Here is a 13876-nt window from a genome sequence, read left to right as displayed (position 1 = left end):
TACTGGTGACATTGCTTCCAGCATCACAGCAACACACAAGCCATCGCAGTAGGACAAACCGATGGTGGCATAATTAAATATTAACTACAATTTATTAAGCACCAGCTATATACTAGACCTTGTGCTAGGCATTTTATTTACATTATCTCTAATCCTGCCAGCAAACTTATGGCTTAGGTATCTGTTAGGTTCAACCACCTGAAATTGTCATGGCTAATTCATATGCTTTAACCTAGCCTGTTTTTATTAAAAAATAAATTAAAAAAAGGAAATGGTAGCTCAGAGAATTTTAAATATGCTGCCCAAAGTTACACAGCCAGGCATTTGCAGAGCCAAGCTTTGTTCTCAGCTCTGTCTCATTGCAAAGCCTGTGTTCTTTCCTTTGAAATCATGGCACCTCAACAACATAGAAATAGCAATTCATTCTCTTGTTCACTCTACAGATATTTAGCACCAACTAAGTGCCACGCCTCAGAAGGAAGATGGGGCAATCTACTTCCGTAGTGATACTGCCTTGGAAACCCAAGGAGGGGTCGCTATGAGTCGGGTCCAACTCAAGGGCACATAACAACAACAACAACAACAAGTGCCAGGCACTCTGCTAGTCACTAGACATAAAATAGAGTCCTGAACAAGGCAGACCATATCTCTGCCTTCATGATGACACAGTCTACTAGTTTAAAAGCACAAAGAAGGTCCAATAAACATATAATGGGAGTCCCATGCAACTGCAAATTTTCTAGTTGCACATTAAAAAAGGTGAAGAAAAAGAGATGAAATTAACATTAATAATATATTTTATTTAACTCAATTGTCTTAGTTTTCTAGTGCTGCTGTGACAGAAATACCACATGTAGATGGCTTTAACAAACAAATTTATTCTCTCACAGTGTAGGAGGCTATAAGTCCAAATTCAGGATGCTAGCTATTAGGAGCTCCAATGGTGTAGTGCCTAGGGCATTTGACTGCTAACCAGAAGGCTGGAAGTTCAAAACCACCAGCCCCTCCTCAGAAGGAAGGTTGGGCAATCTACTTCCATAGAGATACCACCTCAGAAACCTACGAATGGGGTCGCTATGAGTTAGATGCTACTTGACAGCAGTGAGTTGGAGCTATAGAGGAAGACTTTCTTTCTCTGTGGCTCAGAGTTTAGGAGGGTCTCCTTTCAGTATCTGTGGGCCTGGCATTCCTTGGACATCTCCATGCATTTTGGCATCAGTCTTCCCCATGGTCTAGGAGGTTCCCAGTGCAGGGACTCTGGGTCCAAGATGCGTTCTGCTCCCTGCTCTTTTTTCTTGGTGGTAGTAGGTCCTTCTTAGCTCACTTCTTTCTCCTTTCACCTCTTGTAAGATAAAAGGTGATACAAGCCACATGCCAGGGAAACACCCTTACATCAGATTGGGGTTCTGACATGATTAAGGGTGCTGTATCCCACCTTAATCCTCTTACAACTAATTGGCTGATCACATCAAATCACATCATGGGGGATGAGTACATCATTACATAACTGCCAGTGAGAATCATGGCCCAGCCAAGTTGACACATATTTGTTGGGGACACAATTCAATCCATGATACTAATATAGTCATAATATTTCCCCCATGAAATCAGTATAAAATTATTAATGAGATCTTTGGCATTACTTTTTAGCTAAGTCTTCAAAACCCAATATAGGGTTTACACTTCCAGCACATCTCAGTTCAGACTAGCCACATTTCAGGTACTCAGTAGCAACATGTGACTACCATATTAGATCTAGAAAGAACTTGGCAGTTCTGTCCCAATTTCTTGTCAGGTGTAACATAGGAAATGTGACCTACTAGTTTCTCCAGGTTACCCCTCATCCCCATAAGTCAGTCATTCGTAAAGCGTAAAATGCAAGCGGTCAAGAAATGTTTGTTCCACCTAGACTCCAGCATATCAGGACTCCTGGTGGCATAGTGATTAAGCACTCAGCTGCTAACAGAATGGTCAGTGGTTTGAACCTACCATCCACTCTGCAGGAGAAATGACCAATCAATCCACTTCCGTAAAGATTTGAAGCCTCGGAAGCACTATGGGGCAATGTGTTTGGTTTTTCCTTTATGTCACATATATTTTCAGATTTTCTGTATTAGTTTTGTGTATGCCATTGACCATAGGGAACAACTCCTTTGCACCCAACCATCTGTAGATGATAATAACACAGACGTGGACTCTGCAAATCCTGGTCACCTTTTCCCCCCTATCCCTTTCTGTCTTTTGCCCACATGCTTTCATGTACTTATTGCTCCTGATGGAAATATTGAAGATACAATTTGAAGCTTAGCAACAGCTGGAATTTCTAACATTTTACCTGGTCACTAAAGGTTTATAATCAATTTTCCAGAAATAAGTGAAATAGTGATAAGATTTTACTGTTTAATGCAAATGCCCAGTAGGTGTTAATGGGAACTGCGCAGTGTGGTATGTAATGGTGTTCCCCTAGGTCAAGAATTTTTGCTCTGCAGCAAGTTTAAATGTGAAGAAAGCCTCAGAAAATATGGATTGTCCTTCCTAGAAATTACTTGGGGGAATTGAAGGTAATAGGGACTTGCTCCCTGCCAACTTCATAATGAAATTACTGTTCAGCAAATAATTTATTTATTTTTGTCCCCCCTTTACCAAGAAACTGAAGACTCTTAATAGAAAGAAAGAGAAGAAAAAAAAAAAAAAGAGAGAGAGAGAGGAAAAATTGACATTGGATATATGGGGTCATTGATCTAGAATATTGGATCTTAAAGGAACATAGAACAATCTGGAATATGAGAATTTCCATTGAGTTGTTTTCATCTGTTCAGAAGAAGAGGATTGCCTCTAAGTCACCATCTCACTGCTTTCATCTGATTTCACTACAAAATGGATGAAAAGGGAATGAGCAGAGGAAATGGAGATGGAATGTTAAAGAAAAAGATTTAAGTAAATTCAATTGGCAAAATCAAAAGAAGGCCTGAATGCTTGCTCAATAGTAGATGTTAGCTTCTTGATCAAAATGGTAACTATAATATTCATATACTATAGACCTATGAATGGCTCTTTCTAGTGCCAAGTGTATGTGTCAGAGCTAAGCCTCTGGGCTCTAGTATGCCTGTTCCAAACTGCAATCTGGGTATTTCCAAGCATCTTGATAATTTACTGAACGTTTCCATTTTCATCCACATTTGGGCCATTAGGTAGATCCAGCCTGAACACTGTTCACCCCTTGAGTTGTGGGTGAGTGAAACCTTGCTTGAGAGTTCCCTGCATTCCCTATGGAACCTCAGTGAATTGGCTGGCCTGACTACAGGTTTTGGGGAGCAGGCATGGAGTGGCTTGGTAACCCATTTTCTGTGCACCCAGGTAAAGACCACTGTTGGTCTTTGTCTACATTTTGTATGTTGGAATTCCACGAACAGAGTTCCATTGAGGTTGCTTTCTTATTGGTCCTCTCTCTACTTCAATGACTGTTCCCCTGGTCCCTGACTGCCCTATTTCTACAAAGCCTCACGTAAGTTGGTCTATCAGCCTCTTTCAAACTTGCTTTTCTAGAGATGCCCCCGTCCACGTAAACTCTGATGAAGTAAAAAGCCCTTACTAAAGTACTTTTTTGATGCCCACATCTGTCTCGTTTTATCTCCCAAGTCACTTCCCTACATACTCTCTATATCCCTACTGTCCTGGACTGATTATAACTCATTGAGCACATCATGGTGTTTCATGCTTCTGTGACTTTGACTTTGCACTTTCCTCCCTGCAGTAGCTCTTCTCCCCTTCCTCTTGCCATTCACCTGACCCACTTTTAACTCTTCCTTCTCAGCTCTACCCAGATTTCCCCACTCTGTTTCCTGATGCCAACCCTTTGTCCACTGTGGAATCAGCCACTGTATTCCTTCTGCTCTTTACCAACCTAGGTAGTGCGTACCTCTATGTTCACGCTTGCTATTCTTTATTGGAGCTCTGGTAGTACGGTGCCTGAGACATCTGACTGCTAACTGGAAGGTTGGTGGAACCAGCCACTCCTCAGGAGCGAGACTGGGCAATCAATTTCCATAAAGGTTTACTGCCTTGGGAACCCAATGGGGGTTGCTATGAGTCGGAATTGACTCGATGGCAGTGGGTTTGGTTTTGGGTTTGGTTTATTCTTTATTGTGATTATTTATGTCCCGTCCCCAACCTTGAAAAATAAAGTATGTTTGGTTATTTTTATAAATTTTTTTTTTTTTTTTTGCCTTGCACAGGGCTTGACACAGGGCATGACATATAGTAAGATGCTGGATGGAAGGATGGATGAATGGACAGATGGCTGGGTGAACAGATGTATGTATGGACGGATAGATTGGATGGATGGATGGATGGATTGTTGGACAGATAGTTGAATGGATGGATGGATGGATGGGTGGATCGGTGGGTAGATGGATGGATGGATGGATGGATGGATGGATGGATGGATGGGTGGATGGATGGATAGTACTTCTGGTGATGATTTGTTAATATGCTCAGTGGCTGAACATTGCTTGAACTCCTGTAGTGTGCCAGCCAGTGTGATAGGGACTGAAAATAACTGTGGGGAGCAAAATGAAGACGTCAGCTTGAAAAATAAAAAAATAAGCTCAATTTAAGCTCTAATTAGTTACTTTGAAAGTCAGTCAATAATGAGTTTGACCAAAGCTCAGCTCTTCTCTCAACCAACAGTCCATGCAAATGTCAAGAGTCTCAGTAAGGGGCTGTGAAGTGGAATGCTCCTCAGATGTGCCTTTCTGGACCTCGGCCGTGCAGCTCATCACACATCGGCCAGGAAGCTTTCAAAGGAAAGAAGGAACAGTCTCAACTGTCTAGATAATGAATAGTTTTTAAGCCATAAACAAAATTGTTGAGGTTTTCTTCAAATTAAAAGAAGCATTTTGCCTTCTGCTTCTATTGGCAGCAACTCTGAGTGCATTACTTTTCTACTTAAAACCTTTCCTGTGGCCTTCTGAACAAAATCCAAAATCCAGACACTTTACCGTGTCATGCAAAGTCCCTGTGATGTAACTGCAGGCACCCTCTCCAGCCTCATCTCACTCCGCACATCAGACCCTTCAGACTTACTTGGCTGCTTCCTGGTTCCTCTAGCTTTGTCACTCCTTGGCCAACTGTTCTTTACTTAAGGTGACTCCTCTGCTTGGAATTCTCCTCTCCCACCTGCATCATCTCCTTCATTTGCTAAACTCCTGTGCATCCTCAGCATTCTCAAGGAAGCCCTCCCCCAATTCCTCAGGTTGTGTTAGGAACCCTTCCTCTGCGTTCTCACTGCTTCTTGCACCTAATCTTCACTGAGGTACAAGTGACATGTGTGTGTTGTCATTGCTTAACTCATCTGAGTCACTGACCTGTAAGAAGGTGGGAGAGAGCTGGACAGGCACTGTTTTTTATTTCTGTATCTATAGGACGAACCATAAACCCTGACAGGGAACAGCCATTTAGTAAATATTTGTTAAATAAATCCTTTATCTTACTGGTACATGAGCAGAGATACCCCAGGTGCACCAAATAGTATACTGATTGCTCTGCTTCACCCAGAATAGCAGTGTTTTTTCTGTATGTAAATGTATTTGTACAAAATTTGAGGAATACAGAAATGGACAAAAGCAAATAAAAGCACCTATAATCCTTCCAGCCGCTGGGCAATCTACTTCTGTAGAGATACTGCCTCGGAAACCCAAGGAGGGTTTGCTACGAGTAGGATTCAACTTGATGGCAGTGAGTTTGAGTGAGTAATCCTTCCAGCCATAGCCAAGCCCTGCTTTTATCCTCTTGTTTACTTGTTTAGGAGCCTAGTGGCACAAACAATGGAGAGCTAGGGCGCCAACCAGGCAACCCAGAAGCTCTGTGGGGGAAAGGTCTGGTCACCTGCTCCCTTGAGGACAAGAGCCTGGAGAACCCTATGGGGCAGCTCTGTTTTGTAACACAGGGTTACTGTGAGTCAGAATTGATTCAACAGCACCTAACAATGACAGGCTTGTTTAACATTAAATGGTGAGCGTGTTCCCCATGTCATAAGCTTGTCTTAAAAACTGTGATTTTTCACAACGTGAATAGTCCATTGAGTGGATACACAATGTTCATTCTTTATTTTTTCTCAAGTGTCTTCACCTTGTCCTTGAAGCCTTGCTTCTCCCTGACACAGCAGCATCAGATTCTTGGGTATGTGATCCATCAGGCTAGTCCATCTCCTTAAAATTTTTCATAACTGCTGCCGCCACCACCTTCTCCTAATTTTTTCTTTTTTCTTCTTCCTTAATTTTGTCTCCTCCATTGGTTCTTGGTGTTAAAGAGATAGCTATAAATCAAGAACATTTTATTATATTTGTAGTACCCTGGATTTCTGCAGGTTTGGAATGCTTTGATCGATCTTGCTATATAGGTATTCACTGAGCCTCTGCTAAGTGGCTGTCACCATGTTGTCTTGGAACTCTTTAATGACTATCACATTTTCTCAAGCTGCAAGGAGATTTGGACCCCTTGGTGGCCCTCCTACCCAAATCCTGGGAGGTGAGCTCTGCCATGGCTCCCATCTATGTCCAACTTGACTGCGGGCAAAGAGGCTTTGAGGAGTGGTGGGGGAACCCATCTTGCAAGGCACAGATGTCACCTGTGATGAAAATTCCTAGGTCAAAAGTTGACATGGATGTTCTATAAGGCAGATTCTGCGGCATCATCCTTGATTCCTCTCTCTCCTTCATCCTCACACCTAATCAATCACTAGAGAGATGGGTGGATAGCTGTTGTCAAGTAGACACTGACCCATGGTGAGCCCATGTGCGGTAGAACAGAACGTTGTCTGGTGCTGTGCTGTCTCCATGAACATTGATCTGAGTCCATTCTTAGGGCTACCATGTATTTTGAGTGTCTTCCCACCTAGGCTTATCTGCCAGAACTCTCTCAGGCACTGGTCTATTCTGATCCATGGGGTTTTCACTGGCTAATTCTCAGAAGTAGACCACCAGGCCTTTCTTCATAGTCCGTCTTAGTTTGGAAGCTCTGTTGAAACCTCTCTACCATGAGTGACTTAGCCAGTATTTGAAATATGGATGACATAGCTTCCAGCATCATAGTAACATGAAAGCCACCAGAATATGACAAGCTGACAGCTGGGTCGTGGACTCATCACTAAATGCCTGCCAGATTTCACTTCACTTGGTCCACTTTACTGCTGCTGCTTTTCACTTCCTTCTCTTCCTTGTTCGCTTCTGTGGCCACACTACCATCATCTCTCACCTGGATTATAAGAGCACTGTAACTAGTCCACTGCATCCACTCTGTTCCCTCTCCAACCCATCCTCTGCATAGGCTTCAAGTGATACTATAAAACACATGTCTGACTACGTCAACTCCTTGGTTAAAACTCTCCAGTGTCTTCCCATTGCTTTAAGACAAAGATAAAACTCCTTAACGTGCAGAACACTGCACTGTCTACCTCTGTCCATCTTCTTTGCCCACCTCACCCCATACTCCCTCCATCTCTCTCTGCTTCAGCTCACTGGTCTGCATTCAGTCTGTTACTTGTGCCAGTTTCCTTCCCACCACAGGATTTTTCACATGTTGCCCCCTTTGCCTAGAACACACTTACGTCTTTTTAATACTGACTCATCCTTCAGGTCCAGTTGTTCTCCCTTACACAGGCCTTGCCAGAAGCCTGTTTCACTTTCTTATAGCATACCTGCCTCTCTACTGTAGCCCTGATCACAGTTCTTGTAATTGATCAGTTAGTGCCTGTCCTAGATCATAAGCTTCATGAAGACAAGTATCATAACTGTTTCATTGTCTATCCCCAGCCATCCAGCTGAGTCTTGAGCAAGTAGTAAATGTTCAGTAAATATTAGTTGAGTGAGTAATGAGTGGTTAGCTGTCCTTTTTTGTGAAGTTGTATACTCTATGGTGCATGAGCAAGTAGTCTCCTTTAAGGAAACTTATTAAGAGAATGGAATGTGCTTTCAGAGCCTCCTGTAAGAAGACCATTCCGTGAAGGTCTCTAGTGCAGTAGGACTAAACAGTTCCCTTCCATGTACTGACCACACTCAATTACTAGTATACTAGTACTATAAGGATTGGGTACTGGTAAAGGATTGGAGGTCACTGGGTGATACAAATGGTTAAGCACTCAGCTACTGGCAGGTTGGCGGTTTGAACTACCCAGTGGTACCATGGCAGGCCCGGTAATCTGCTTCTGTAAGATTGTTGTTGGTGCTGTTGTTGAGTCTGACTCATGGCAGCCCTTGTGATGGAGTGGAGCTGCCCCACAGAGATCCCTTGGCTGTGATCTTTAGGGAAACAGGTCACCAGGTCTTTCTCCCACAGAACTACTGGATGGGTATGAACCATCAAGCTTTCAGTTAGCAGCTGAGCACTTAACTGTTGTGCCACCCACTGGATAAGGGAAAAAAAAAAAAAACAACTCTACGCCCCATGGAGAGCAGTTCTGCTCAAACACATGGGGTTGCCGTGAGTTGGAATCAATTGGACAGAAGCAGGTTTGTTCTTTCCGTGTTTATACAAAGACTGGGGAGTCTAAGGCGGTGCACAGGCTCACGGATGAGAGTGCCCAGTACCTGTGTGGTCAGCAGTGCTTCCGCAGGTGGAAGCTGACGTGATGAGCGATGGTATTTTCAGTTGACACTTCATCAGTGTCATGCTGATGGCATTCACTGGTCCATTCTTCCTTAAATATCCGTCTTTCTCTCTTCCTCCTTCTAGATTTATGGTCAACGTGACCTGGGATGGCAAAGACTTGTCCTTCACTGAGGAGGGCTATCAGGTGCACCCAAGGCTGGTGGTGATCGTGCTGAACAAGGACCGGGAGTGGGAGAAGGTGAGCATCCTTGTGCAGGCTGCGTGCAGGGAGGGGGAGAGCACGGGCAGCCACAGAGACCGTGTTACTCCTGTTCCCCAAACGTATTTCCCATTGACAGCTCCAGAGCCCATCCCACAGCCAGAGGCAGAACTTTCTGGAACAAAGCAGATCGCATATTGTAAAGTGCAATTGGAATGCTTCCCCTGGGTGAACGGATGCAGTCACGTGTTGTTCTCTCTATGGGGTTGTCACATCCAGAAGAAGGATTTAGGAAAGCTTAAGACGGTGGCAGCTTGGCTCACATCATTGCAGTTGTGAATACTGAATATATGGCAGTAATCACAGCAGTTTCTCTGAACTTCATAATTATGTGCTGTGTCCGTAGAGTTTGCCATATGTGTGTACCCCCTGTATTATCATTGACTTTGTCTTTTACTTTAAATAATCTAATTTTCAAACTTAAACATAAAAAAAACAAACCCACTGCCAATGAGTCAATTCTGACTCATAGCGACCCCCATTGGGTTTCTGAGGTGGTAAATCTTCATGGAAGTAGATTGCCTAGTCTTGTTTCCATGGAGTGGCTGGTGAGTTTGAACCAACAACCTTCGGGTTAGCAGACAGATGCCTTAGGCAGTGTGCTACCAGAGCTCCTTAAACTTAAACCTATCACGCTGGAAATCAAAGGTTGGAGAGACATGTTTTTTTGTTATTGTTGTTGAATTGTGATTTGGGTGAAAATTTACAAAGCAAATTCACTTTCCATACAGCAGTTCACATACACTTTGTCTCATGACATTGACTACAATTACCACAACACAACAGCTCCCCTTCCGCATCCTCCCAATAGTTACCTCTTCCCTGTGTCCATCCTTCCACGCACTCCTGCCCCCTGAGCTGTCTCCCTGTGCATACACAGCCCATGATTGTTCTTGGAGAGACGTTTCTTATAAAGCATATTTTCTACTACACAAAAAAGAGCACTGGTGGTACAGTGGTTAAAGCACTCAGCTGCTAACCAAAAGGTCAGCAGTTTGAACCCGTGTGCTGCTCCATGGGAGAAAGATGTGGCAGTCTATTTCCATAAAGATTACAGCTTTGGAAATCTGCAGGGCATTTCTACACTGGCCTATAGCATCTCTATTAGTAGGAATCAAAATGATGGCAATGGAGTTTATTACACATATGTTGTTGTTGTTAGGTGCCAGTGAATCAGTTCCAAACTCACAGTGACCCCATGGGACAGAGTAGAACTTCTCTGTAGGGTTTCCGAGTCTATAATCTTTATGGGAAGAGATAGACACGTTTATTCTCCTGTGGAGCTGCTGGGTGGGTTTGATCCTCCAATCTTTCAGTTAGTAACTGTGCATTTAATTGTTTGCTACCAGGGCTCCTTACATAAATATATTACCTATTATCAAATAAACAATGAACTTGAGTATACCAGCAATCCTGAAGGTGGTGCAGGACCAGACAGTGTTTCGTTCTGTTATACAAAAAGTCACCATGAATCAGAGCTCACTTGTGGCAACTAACAACAATAAACCAAACTCTAAGTATGAAACCATCTCACGTGCCACATAAGCATGTCCTGAGTCAGAGAGGAAGCACTTCACAAAGAACTTACAGATGATCTGTGCATACAGTGACTATGTATGTCCTAATTGTACTCTCTTCTCCCCTCATAATTTAACTCTCAAACTAGGTCCCACAAAGATCCGTATGACATAGAGTGGAATGAAAAAGACCAAAAGGGACGCCTATAATGTTTTCTTGTCTTCTGTGACAAGCAATGCATGACCACTAACCGCTTCAACATCTTGAGAGTTATCTTTACTTTGCACACCAAATGGGGCCTGAGGGACCTTGGAGGGAGAAAAATGCAGGATGTGATGTGAGAATCATAATTAACTGGGACCAAGAGAAAATATGATGCAAGCAGAACCATGTGGCATCAAGGAGACAGGGCCAGATTCCTGGAGGGGAATGAGGACGATGAAGTTTTTCTGCATGCTACTTCCGACAGTTTCCAAATTCTTTCAGGTGCACCTGGACAATTCACCAAAGTAGACCTCAGTTTGGACTACACAAGGACCGTAAGAGGCTTGAAAGTATTGAAATGATGCAGACTATTTGCTTTGGCCACTACAGCATTAGTTTGAAATCAATAACATAAAGATATACAGAAAATCCTCAGACGTTTAGAAATTATGTAAAGTATTTCTAAATAACTTATGCATCACAGAAGAAATCAGAAGGAAATTAGAAAATATTTTGAATGGAAATGATAATGAAAACATATCAAAATTTGAGAGAGAGAGAGAGTTGAAGAGGTTCCAAGAGGGAACTTCTTCTCTTTAAATGCTTCTAATAATAAACCACAAGGAGGGAGATCAAGATGGCAGCCTAGTCAGACACACTGTGGCGTCCCTCTATACCACAGACTCAGAAGACCAAGTGAAACAGGCACATGACAATCTTGGAACTCTGAGCATCAAATGAGAGGATATAGAATTAGGTCAAACACCAGTTAGAAGAAGAAAGTGATTGGAAACAGTGAATGAGAAGAGAGAGGGATTGGAGGCACCTTGCCAGTCAAGCTAGAACAGCATCACCATCTTGAGGCAGAGCCAACAGTGAACCCTGGTGAGGAGCAGAGGATGGCACGTCACAGAATTCCCAAGGAGAGACACAGAAACTATGTAGACATATCTCGAGTGAAGCAAGGTGAGCAAAACATGAACTGGCCCTAAGAAGGGATGTTATAGGCGGGACAAGGAGGGTTCTAGGGATCCTGAAATCCACAGAGCAGAGAGGGAGCCAGGAGCCAGAGACAAGCCAATTCACCAACACAGTCTCTTTCCATAGAGGTGGTGGTGGTGTGGTAAAAATGGAGTAATAGACCCATTGAGTGTCAGCAAGAGGTCCCCACCTGCCCACACCCACCCAGCAGTAGTCCTCTGCTTCCAGCCAACCACCTACCTCAAATCCCACCCAGACCTGCCCAGCCTTCTCAGTGTCAGGGGAGTGTTCCCAGGTTCCCGGCCACCTGACTTGACACTCACTCAAGCCTGTGCCCCAGCAGCTTGACCCAACCCTTTCATGAGCCTGCCCTGGTCCACTGAGCAGCAGGGGAGTATTCCTGTGCTCCTGGCTGCCCACTAGAGCCTTTCCTGACCCACTGATGGCAAAGTAATGCTCCCTCACTCCCAGCTGCCCATTCAACTACTGTCTGAGCCTGCCCCAAATCTCTAATGGCAGGGAGTGTTCTTATGCTTCTGGCCGCCTGCCCCAGCCCCTGTCTGAGCCCACCCCAACCCACCAAGTGGTGAGGGAGCATACCCTAAACACATGCTTCAATCCCCCTCCTATTCTCCTGCCCTTCACCCTCCTATCAAAAAGCAGGGGAGCATTCCTGCACTCTCAGCCACCTGCTGCACTCCCCTCCTGCCAGCCTGCCGAACTGTCAAACAACAGGGAGTGCTCCCACACCACTGGACCAATGACGGGCAATGGCCATTGCACACTCGGCTCATCTTCAGCCATCTTGCACACCCAGAGAATAATAATGAGGGCTCACCCTGCCCATCGCTGCCCTATTCACCCAGAGACAGGAGGTAAGCACTTCTGTGCCACCAGAGGAGCAATCAGTGTGCCATGCTTGACCTGCCCACCCTAATATATCAAAACAAACAAACAAACAAAATCAGGAGGAAGGAAACAAACATACAACCAATTAATCAATAAAATAGTACCTACATGCCTTAGAGACAACAGACAGTATCAAATCATATAAGAAAAACAGGACAAGATACTCAAGCAGGTGAACAAAACAAAGAGGCAGAAAACCTCCAGAAGAAGAAATGATTCTGGAACTACCTGATAAACAATCAAAAGACTTGTATAGAGGATCCTTACATCAAAGAAAACAGACAAAACTCTAGAAGAATTCAGGAAAACAATGCAAAAACAAAGTGAGAAAATAAATAGACAATTAAAAACCTTGCAAAACCAGCTAGAAATCCAGAAGATTAACAGTAAAATATCAGAAATAGATAATTCAGTGGAAGGACATAGAAGTGGAATTTAATCAGTGGAAGAAAGAATCTGTCAAATAGAGGAAAATATCCCTTATACTAACTTGTCTGAGGGACGATCAGAAAACAGAATGAAGAAAGCCTAAGAGTTATGTGGGACACCATCAAGAGGAAGAATGTATGTGTAATACAAATTCCAGAAGAGAAGGTAAAAAAGAAAAGTACAGGGAGAGTTTTTGAAGATATATTGGATAACAACTTCCCAAATATCATGAAAGAAGAGAAGGTTACAGTCCACGAAATTCAATAAACCCCGTACAAGATAGACATTCGCCCCACCCCCAAATCACCAAGACATAGCTTAATCAGACTTTCTAAAACCCAAGACAAAGGTAAAATTCTGAGAGCAGCTCATGGAAATGAAATATCACTTACAAAGGGGAGTCAATAAGACTAAGTGCAGATTTCTTGTCAGAAAGCATGCAAGCAAGAAGGCAATGGGATGACATATATAAAATCCTGAAGGAAGCAAATTGCCAGCCAAGAGTCTTATATGCAGGAAAATTTCTTTCAAAAATGATGGCAAATCTAAGACATTCCCAGAGAATCAGAAGCTAAGAGAATTTGTAAAAACCAGACCAGCCTTATAAGAAATTTTACAGGGTGTACTTCAGATAGAGAACCAAAGACATCAGACAACAGCCTGTTATGAAGATACATGACAGCATCACCTAGATACCAACTCAGATGAAGACTTTGCAAAACAAAATAAAGCTAAAAGACTGACTACAGGGATCCAGAGGAATTAAGCTGTAAATAATAACAACTTCAAAACAGGAAAAGGAGCCAAAAGATGTAGTTATAGACATATATGGGAAAGAAGTCAAGGTGATTTCAAGACATAACAGACTGTTTTAATTTTAAGATGATTAATGTAAGCTTTAGACTGTTGTTGTTGTTGTTATGTGCCGTCAAGTCAGCCCTGACTCATAGCGACCCCTCCTTGGGTTTC

The 13876-nt window shown here is 43.2% G+C and overlaps 1 protein-coding gene across 1 annotated transcript in view; it reads left to right on the top strand.

The window, feature by feature from the left end:
• GRIN2A (glutamate ionotropic receptor NMDA type subunit 2A) overlaps window positions 1-13876 on the top strand; it is a 538812-nt gene that overhangs the window by 355276 nt on the left and 169660 nt on the right. Inside the window, exon 4 of the mRNA XM_007939726.1 lies at window positions 8731-8845. Coding sequence (XP_007937917.1) covers window positions 8731-8845 — 115 coding nt within the window. The remainder of the gene's footprint in view (window positions 1-8730; window positions 8846-13876) is intronic.

This window comes from Orycteropus afer, unplaced genomic scaffold (assembly GCF_000298275.1).
Source record: "Orycteropus afer afer isolate SDZICR_OR568_19922 unplaced genomic scaffold, OryAfe1.0 scaffold00061, whole genome shotgun sequence".
In the NCBI taxonomy this organism is placed as follows: Eukaryota; Metazoa; Chordata; class Mammalia; order Tubulidentata; family Orycteropodidae; genus Orycteropus; species Orycteropus afer.
Note: the sequence above shows the minus strand (reverse complement) of the source record. Positions and strands in the feature narration are given on the sequence as shown.